The sequence below is a fragment of the Echinops telfairi genome, unplaced genomic scaffold (genome assembly GCF_000313985.2).
Source record: "Echinops telfairi isolate 266 unplaced genomic scaffold, ASM31398v2 ScPeMD7_24;HRSCAF=84, whole genome shotgun sequence".
Lineage (NCBI taxonomy): Eukaryota > Metazoa > Chordata > Mammalia > Afrosoricida > Tenrecidae > Echinops > Echinops telfairi.
The window spans coordinates 685,028-694,388 of NW_022103921.1; the positions used below are offsets into that span (position 1 = coordinate 685,028).

Consider the following 9,361-nt stretch of genomic DNA (forward strand, 5'->3'; position numbering starts at 1 on the left):
CTGGGTGGAGACAAAGATTTTGATTTCTAGTTGTGTAGAATCCTGAAAATTATTTCTAAGGGTATCACACTTAATTATTGACCTTGCTAAAAAGAAAAAAAGAAAAAGAGATAGAGAAACAACAATCTCGCACATTGAACACCAACCAGGGTTTGATCTTTTATCAAGTTACCCATTATTGTGTACAATGAATGGTAAGGGCAGTTTGGGCTAGTCATCAATATCGCTTAATACAAAAAGGATGAACACTCTGAGATTCTTTTAAATGCTTCTTTTATTTCATTGGTTGCCCATTGGGTGAATGAACTGAATAGTACAACCAGAACATAGAATTGATACAAATTATAGACTCCTGTTTACACTGTAAGGTAATGAATGAGGGGATTCTTTTAGGGTTACAGAAAGGTTTAGTAGAAATGTGACCAGTTGCATGACTGAAAGAATGTTTTGGTGAAGTGCTGTTACTTCCTGAAAATCAAGAGTGAAATGTAGTTCCCGTACAAGTGGCAATTAATCTCTTAAGTACAGTTATTTAGTGAATTGATATCTTCGTGTTTTGGATATTGGTGATATTGTTTCTGTAATTAAACAAAGCATTTAAGATTTATTCATCATAGTCAGGCTTCTGAATATAAACAAACTTTTGGCAAATAATATTTATACAGAAAAATAGTTTTAGATCCTCTCAAATCCCAGAATTATTCTATAAAATTACATTATAAATAAATAAAAAGCAAAATCTGTTGTACATATATTTGTACATCTATGTATTTGCCTTGCCTCCTCCCTATTGCAAATGGTATATTTATGACTCTTTGCATATTATAATCACAATTCTGGAAAATGGCTAGCATAGTAAAAATACAGTCTTCTATATTTGCTTGAGGATTCAGGTGATGTTTTTAATGATCCATTATGAAAGGGCTGAAGAGAGTCATGTGTGAAGAATCTTTAAAGTAAAAAGTCATGACGCCAAAACCAAAAAGAAAGACAAAATGACCCCAGTCTACAAAAATACTTCACGTATTCCCACAAATTACCTTTTCGTGATGTATACCAGATTTTCAATGAGTCTAAATGAATAGTTGTTATCAAAGACAACAAGAAAAAAGAAAGTAAGTTTGAATGCTATAGGCAAGTTGTAGCATAACTACATTGTTATAGTTGAGAAAATTATGAATATCAGTAATACATAACGATGAAACTACCAAAATAATACAGGTTAGATACAATACTTTCCCACAAATTAAAACAAACGCAACAATACAAGCCCTATACAAGATTACATTTAGAATGTGATTTTCGTTTGAAAGGGTGATCAAATCTATGATATATGATACATGGATCATAATTAAACTTTGACCAACGTGAATTAAAAAGGAGGATTTCTTCTTATCTCAAACAAAGAATGATCTGGTTAGTGCATCTAGTTTGCAGTACAGGCAGTGATGCCAAAATTTAAAATATTTTACATTCAACCTCAAAAGTCAAAATACTTCAATCACTAATATGTTCACAAGGAAAATGGATGTTTTAAACAATTACACATAATATTCATTTATAACAGCTGTTTTGTTTTTTTAAACAATAATTTAAAAACTATGTAGGTACTGTATAGGATATGTGCAACATATAAAATGTGAAGTATGAAATATTTGGTACGATAGTGCTTAAAATAAACTTTAAAACAAGCTTTCCAAACAAAATTTAATTGTATCGCTATTACCTTGAAGATCAACCAAGTATTTAAAAAAGTAAACAACATTAAAATATGTTTCATCCATATATAGTATATATATGTATGTGTATATATAATATGTATGTACGTGTATTAAAGTTTTTTCTACTTTTGAGACAAAATATGATTTAAGGTGAAATCATTAAAAGAACTATTTTCCCATGCTGTAGTCAGTTACAACCTTTTAATCCAACTTTTGAAACGCAAAACAGGAATGCTTTTTTTTTTTTTTAAGTGAAACTATCTACTTTTTTGTTTACATAGTAATTGAGATTAAAGTCACAGTCAAATTTTCAGTGACTGAACTGGAATTGACTGACATTAGAATATTATACAGATCTCCCCCCTACGGCTTCCTTGTTGGACTAGGTGTTTATGTTTGAAAAGTTATTCATTAACAGGCAACCGGATGGTGAGTCGGAAAGACATCCGTCTTTAGATTCGATTAGACGGTTGGCATGGGGTTTTTCATTCTTGTCAAGCTGGATGAAGTCGGGCAAAATCTAGGCACTTCTACAAAGTCTCTCTTATAAAACAACTTTAAAAATATACTTGTAAAATAATACCTTCAAGACTTTGTTTGTGGGGTATGAAGCTCATACCGTGCAAAGTTTCTTTTTCAATCTTTGTAGTGTTACTCTGGAATCACATGATTCCATGCGGCATCTCCAAGCTAACCAAATACCACACTTGGACGTGTCCCTGTACTTGTGCTTGCATTTCCACTCAACTTTTAGACCTGTTTTGGACAGGTGTTGGTTTTACTTCACTTCTTGTTCTTTGCTGCAGCATTCATCTCGTGAAGAAGTGAAACATACCCTCTAGGCAGTGGGTAAATGAAATGACCATCATTGGAAGTGTCGAATCAAAACGGTTCTTGGAATAAGAGTTGTCACTACTGCTAATTGCTTATTGCTAAATTTTGAGAGATTCGGAATCGAAATGAGTAAATTGGTTGGGCTGTGTGCATCAGCTGTAGTGATGGAGATAAGACAATAATCCTAGGACAGAAACTATGTTTAGGAACCCTTGGAAAGTAAACTTGACCCTTTATGACTTTAGACATCACAGCTGGTATCGGGTAGTTAACTATCTTAGGTTGGAAGATACTAAGCATACCATATTTAATACTCATATATGATTTAGCAGCACTAGCTTCTTAGAATTTGTGGTGTGTCCAGAAGCACTAAAGCTTTATTTAGCATGCAGTTTGTGGCAATTCTATTGAGGAGGAAACAGGATAGTATGTACAGTAACAATGTTTAGTTATTCTCAATGCAGATTCTTGGCATTCCATTCCATTTCTGTTGATTATTTCAGAATTATCTGTGAGACAGAGAGAGAGAGAGAGAGAGAAACATGAGTTAGACATTTCTTCTGGAAGGGAAAAGAACCAATTTTAATCTTTGAAAATAAGATTATTTTTCAGTTTTTCCTTGTTCTGATGCAATATAGTGTATCACAAACCCCACCTTTCATGCTGCAACATTTCCCATGGAAACGTTTCTGAGAATGATGAGGCCAATGCACAGTGTTTTCTGCACAACTGTGTCAACACATAGGTGAGCATGCAGTGTGTTCAGACCCCAATCTCTTTTTCATTTCATAGAAATTATGCTTCATGTGATCATTCCATTAACAGTTGTTAAAACAATCAGGAAGTCTGCTCAGATGATTAGTTCTGAACACCTGAAAAATTATTTCTAAAGCATTTAAAAATCAAGCACTATTTTTCAATCTATGTCCTTAAGGGTTGAAACGAGTCAGACCTGACTTGATGACAGGGAGCTTAGGTTGTTGGTCCATTAATTTTCATTCATACCCAGCGATGTCTTCCCATTAAAAGAAATTTGGTTCCAAGCTATACTAGCAATCAACTACAAGTTCAGGAAAAGTGTACGGGTCTCAGAAATAAATGGGATAATAGTCGAATCAAGCATTTCCAGTGCTTCCCAAAGTGGGCAATAATCCCACTCCCAGTGGGGACATGGAAACGATTCAGGGAGACTGCAAAAACAGATACCAACACTTTATCCTGGAATATGGGCAAAATACAACAGTTTTTAATTGCCGGGGTGGGGTACTGAGTTTGTTTTTTTTTTCTGAAAAGGAGGTAGTATGCCAACTAAGTTTGGGAAACTATGGATTTCAGACCATTCTGAATAAATTCAAAAGCACAGATAAAGGTTAACTACCAAGTGCAAATGCGCTCCCAGAAATTAGATCCACCTCCATACTATGCAAAGGAGAGGGAGGGAGCTTGTCCTGGGTGACCCTGTCTGTTGGATGTTAAGCTTCAAAGTCCAATTTTACACATATCCTCACCAACATATTTATTCTCTGAGGAAAGCTCTGACCACACTTAATGTAATTAGTAAACCAGACATGTATTAATTAAGCAGTTGAGAATCTTTGTTTAGGAAATAACAGGCAACAATGCGTTATGGTGGGCTTTAGCTAATATTCCTGCAGAATGGGAATTTGATTACTCAATAAAAGCCCTATTTCTACCAAAGTAGTTTATTTACCCATTAAGTTAAAAGTTGTAAAGGTGGTTGTTTTTCCTTATAAGGGACTGTTTCTGAAGGTTATGGACCAGCTTTAGTGTACTCAAATAAGTTATTCATATTCTTCATTTTATTAACTATATAGATGAGTGTAGGATTGCTAAACCGATAAAAACAGGACGATCTCAATGATATTAAATGTATGTGCTAACGGGGAGCTTCCTTTCAAAGAATAAAATTAATGGGAAGTGCTATTCCTTGCTCTATGACTGATAGACACGAATTTTTAAAAATGCTATAAATGTTATACTTGGAAATATCACTATAGTATCTTTGAATAAGTAACACAAGTTCTCTAGATGATCGGATCACAACTTCAGCTATTAAGTTAGATATTTGATTAAATGGGAATTACTCTACTTCATCTCTTAGCTTCCACATGGTTTCTTCTGTTTCCCAAACAGAATGTTGTCCAGGACAAGGATTCTTCTTTTCTTTTACCCTTCGTTTACGTCAGCCAGTCTCTTAAACATTTAGCGGAAAGTATCTTGCAAGGTCTTAAGTTGACATGTAATCATACACATTTTTGACTATATCTACAATCTTGCTTTGGACTGAAGCTAGAATGCCATGCAGAGTGAAATGCATTCTCACCAGGAGAGAAAAGCATGCTCCAGGAAACGTGGCAAGAGGGGAATGAGAATAGGCAAGTGTATAATCTAGAAATTAGTTACAACTGTATTTTGGACTTAGACTTGACACAGAAACATGTATGACCCCCTAGGTTTAATTGCACTATAATCAGCCTTGATGTTAACTAAAAACATTGACTAGATTCACCCAGACTGTTGTCCTCACTGCTCAGCTCACCTGTTCTTTAATCATTAGATAAAGATAAAAAATAGTAATCATCCCTGGGAGTCCTACTGTATTAGTCTAGGTACTTTGGAGAAACAAAGCCACGGCGACTCACATATAAGAGAGTTTTATGTAAAGAAAAGGTGCATCACGAAAACATCCCAACCCAATGCTGCCCAAGCCCACAAGTCCAACATGAACCCATTAACCCAACACCAGTCCACAAAGTCTTCCACCTCACAAAACAGAGGCAATGATGCCGACTGCAGGAAGAAAGCTGAGTCAATGAACGAACAAGCATCTCAGCACTAGCAGGGGTCTCCACACGGCTGCTCCAGCACCCAGGGCTGCATCGGGATAGGTCCATGTAGCTTCTCCTTGGGGATGTCCCGTATGAAGTCAATCTTGCAATCTTGCAAGCTGGAGCAGGGAACTGCCAAGGCAGCTGCACCCTGGTGCGACCATCACAAAGCAAGAGACCCGAGAACTAGAAAGGCAAGGCTTCATCACCCATTTATCCCTCCGCCTTTCAACCAGCACCACATGTGATTATCGGCCAGGCTGGCACAATTAACTAACTCACCTACACTCTTAACTGCAATTGCTACCGGGCATTGAGGCCAGAAAGCAGTTTGGCCATACCCTGATTTTTGACAAGCTTGTAGCCTATATAAGCCACACTCTGTCATCGAGTCAATTCTAACTCATAGCAACCTTATAGGACTGAGTAGAACTGCTCCCGTGGGTTTCTGAGACTGTAGTTCTTTATGGGAGCAGAAGGCCTCCACTTTCTCCCACAGAGAGGCTGGTCGTATCAAACTGCAGCCTTAAGGTTAGCAGCCCTACATGTACATAGAGGCTCATTTGACCATAAAGAGGAGCTTTGGGTGACTCTTAGAAGTTCCATTCACAGCAGCAGCATTTTTCTTGACCATGTCTTCTGTTCATTCATTCCTACCCCCCACGCCCCTCGCCCCTGAGAAACACAGCTTGGCATAGACTCTGAATCAAGTGTGATCTGGGGCGAGAAATATCTGAGGTACAGACAGAATGAGAATCCAGATGAAGAACAGCCACCCACTCAGGGTCTCTCATTCAACTACTATGGGTTTGAGGCTGCTTTATTGTTAGGAGACATAATGATCTTACAGGTTCCAGGGCCCAAGGTTGGGTGGGTCTTTCCTAGCCGGAAGATCATCTTCATAGAGTGTTGGCAAAAAAAGGGGAGTCAAGAGTATGTATGGGGGAGGCACACTGTTACTGTTGAATTTTTATATGGCTTCTCTTTAGTCAGATGATAGTTTTTAGTGTAGACTGCAGGAGAATAATGTGGGATGGACGGTACCACTTCATAAGATGAAAAGGTAGATGTATTTTGTGTTGCCCTGCTGCTGCCTTTACTCGGAAATGTTCTCCCCTAACAATTACCAACAGTTTAGCACATGGACACTTGGATAAGCTTTGTCAGTCTTTGTAATTTTTATGGTCCAGAGGGTCAAACACTTTCAGAAGTGGTTGGAATCCTTTAATAAAATAACATTCCTTATAAAACAATCTTAGATTGGGACCTGGACCGGCTACAAATCTGACATTGACCGACCCTGACTTTGAGCTTGTCCATGAACAAAAAGCGAAAGAAAAGGTGGTTCACCAACGTGTCCGGCTTTTTTCCTGCACTTGGCCCACACGGAGGCTGTTGCCGAAAGTCCTTTGTTCAACCTGTGCCACTGGGACTCGGCCTAGAAAACTCGATCATGCAGTTCAGCTCTGTCAGAGGGACCAACCTGAGTCAAAAGCAACTCGAGGCACCTAACAAGAAAAACTACTGTAGTAACCGTAAAGGAGACTCTGACCAATGGGGATCTTGTGGGTGGGGTCAGAACTGTGCTCCATCATTGGGGTTTTAGTGGCTCCTTTCTTCCAAGGAGCCTGGGTGGGCTCAAATCTCTACTCTTTCAGGTAGCAGCCAAGGACGTGGTGTCACCAACCTACAGGCTCCAGATGACTGTACACTGCTGGGATTTTAGAAGGAGCTCTGGTGACCCTCTGGGGTAAGCACCGGGCCACTAGCCACAAGATCAGTGGCTCAAATGGATCAAACTGCTCTCAGAGAGAATCGGCTCTTTGCTCCCCCAAAGTCATACAGCTTCCGAAACCCCCAGGCGTAGGTCTTTTCTGCCCTGTAGGTCAGTGGTGGTTGAAATCAACGTGATGGGAACAGCTTTGGTTTGGGGTGAATCTTTATGGGATCAGGTTGCATCTTTATCCCACGCAGCTGTTAGTGGCTTTACATGACACTCTGAGGATTTTTTTTATTTTTTATTAGAGTCTGATGCGCTAAGTCAGTATTGCCAATTCCATTGTGCTGCCATGGGAAAATATGAGTGGACTCCAAAAAGTTCGTGGGAAAAAATGGAATGAAAGGATCATGGAATTTACCTACAATCTTTCTGAAGACCTTTCATACAACACAGACAAGTTTTATTTAGCTTGCACTATGTATAGAATGCTGCAAAACAGGAATTTAGAGAGAGTAGTTAGCTCTTGCTCTCTGTCACTGGAATCCCCTCCAGGACATGAGTGACAGCCTAAGTTGGAACCAGGGGAGACAGTGATTCCAAGGAGCATACCTGTATCTCTTACAGGTCCAGGTTAGGCAGGGAGCCAGAAGAACCCCTGGGAGATTAGGCAACTGGACTCGACTGAATGGAGCTAAGAGCACCAGGGGGAGAAAACAGGGGCTGTCTGTAGGAGCCAGATGGCAGAAGCACTGAAGAATTCATAAGGCCGAGGGGCTGTGGGTGCCTGGGTGGCCAACCGTGTCCTGCCCGAGGCCTCCTCCCAATGCATAGTGTACACAGGGCTGGTCCAGCCACAGAGCACCCCAATCAACCTCAGTGCCACTGCTTCAGCCTCTGAGAAACTCTAGCCAACTACTGTGTTTCTCTCCAAATAACATACACATGTAAAAAGCTCTCTACCCACCCACCCACCTGCTATGGCACTTAGTAGAAACAGTGGAAGAGGGAGCTTAGCAAAAACAACAACACTTTGTATAATAGGTTATTGTGGATACAAATGTAGGAAATAAATCAAATTGGTTGAACAAGACATGTGTCTCTCTATCTCCCTGACAGACGATTCCCACAAAGAAGTATTATTGTATATAATAGAAAGAAACAACCTGACAAAAAATAAAAACCCCAATCCAACCCACTGCCATCAATTCGACTCTAACTCCCTTAGGATTTCCGAGGTTCTAAATCTTTATGGGAACAAGATAGGATTCTGTTTCTTCTGAGAAGCGGCTGTCTTTATGGTTAGCAGTTCAATGCTTATACAGCGGTACCAACAGAAAAGGGGAAGATGGGTAGGCGTTAAATTATTAAAATCGGATTCTTGCCAATCTAACATGGCAAATCCAAATTCTGAACTGCAAGTATTATTTTCAATTCCTTTTTTCACTAAAAGGAGAACACACAAAATGAGAATAGTTGATGTCCACACCTCTCTAATTCATTGTGAAACAAACAAACTTAACACCCAGACTTAATCCCTGTTTCCCCAAATCTTTAGGGGCCCTTCTAGCTAAAATAAAAGTACCCAACAGCACAAAATATCAGTTGGCTTCCATAGAGTCTACTTATCAATAAACAAAGGAGATCATACCAGGTGAATTCAACTCTCTCTCCAGGTGACTGGATTCAGAAGTCTGATAATTCATCTGAATATGCATTCCTAATTAGCCCCCTATGAACCTCAAACCAAACCCATTGCCAGATCGTCAATTCTGCAGCATGAAAACTCACTGCCATAGAGTTGTTGCTGACTCACTGTGATCCTGGAGGTATAGTGTGTTTACCCTTTGGGCTGTGATTTCAAAGTCGGCAGTTCAAACCCACCAGCCGCGCCAAGGAAGAAAGATGGGCTTTTTACTCCCATCAAGAACCACAGTCTCAGGAACTCACCAGGACAGTTCTACGCTGTCCTACAGGCTCACGATGTGTTCTGTATCATAGTGTCCCTAATGGCACAGTAGTAGGTCGACTTGTACCTTTGGTTTCTGAGACTGTGCATCTTCCTGGGAGCAGAAAGCTTCAAGTCTCTCTAGAGGAGTGACAGGGGGGTTTGAACTTGAGACAAAACCAGCCCAGCACGTCCCCACCCCACGAGGCTACCAACTGCTCCTTATATGAACCTAGTATACCATACATATCATATTTATTTATTATATTATATATTATAAACACAAATCCCC

General features: G+C 39.4%; 1 protein-coding gene across 6 annotated transcripts in view; it reads right to left on the reverse strand.

Moving 5' to 3' along the window:
• Positions 1-256: 256 nt before the first annotated feature.
• The window catches only part of MBNL2 (muscleblind like splicing regulator 2), a 219,990-nt gene continuing 210,885 nt past the window's right edge, over positions 257-9,361 (reverse strand). For 4 of the 6 annotated variants that reach the window (XM_045289082.1, XM_045289081.1, XM_045289080.1 and 1 more), the window contains one exon: positions 2,956-3,064. In XM_045289082.1, coding sequence (XP_045145017.1) covers positions 3,050-3,064 — 15 coding nt within the window. In that variant the 3' untranslated portion in view covers positions 2,956-3,049. Of the gene's footprint in view, positions 3,065-9,361 lie in introns of all 6 variants that reach the window. The other 2 variants (XM_004714049.2, XM_045289079.1) reach the window with 1 other exon arrangement.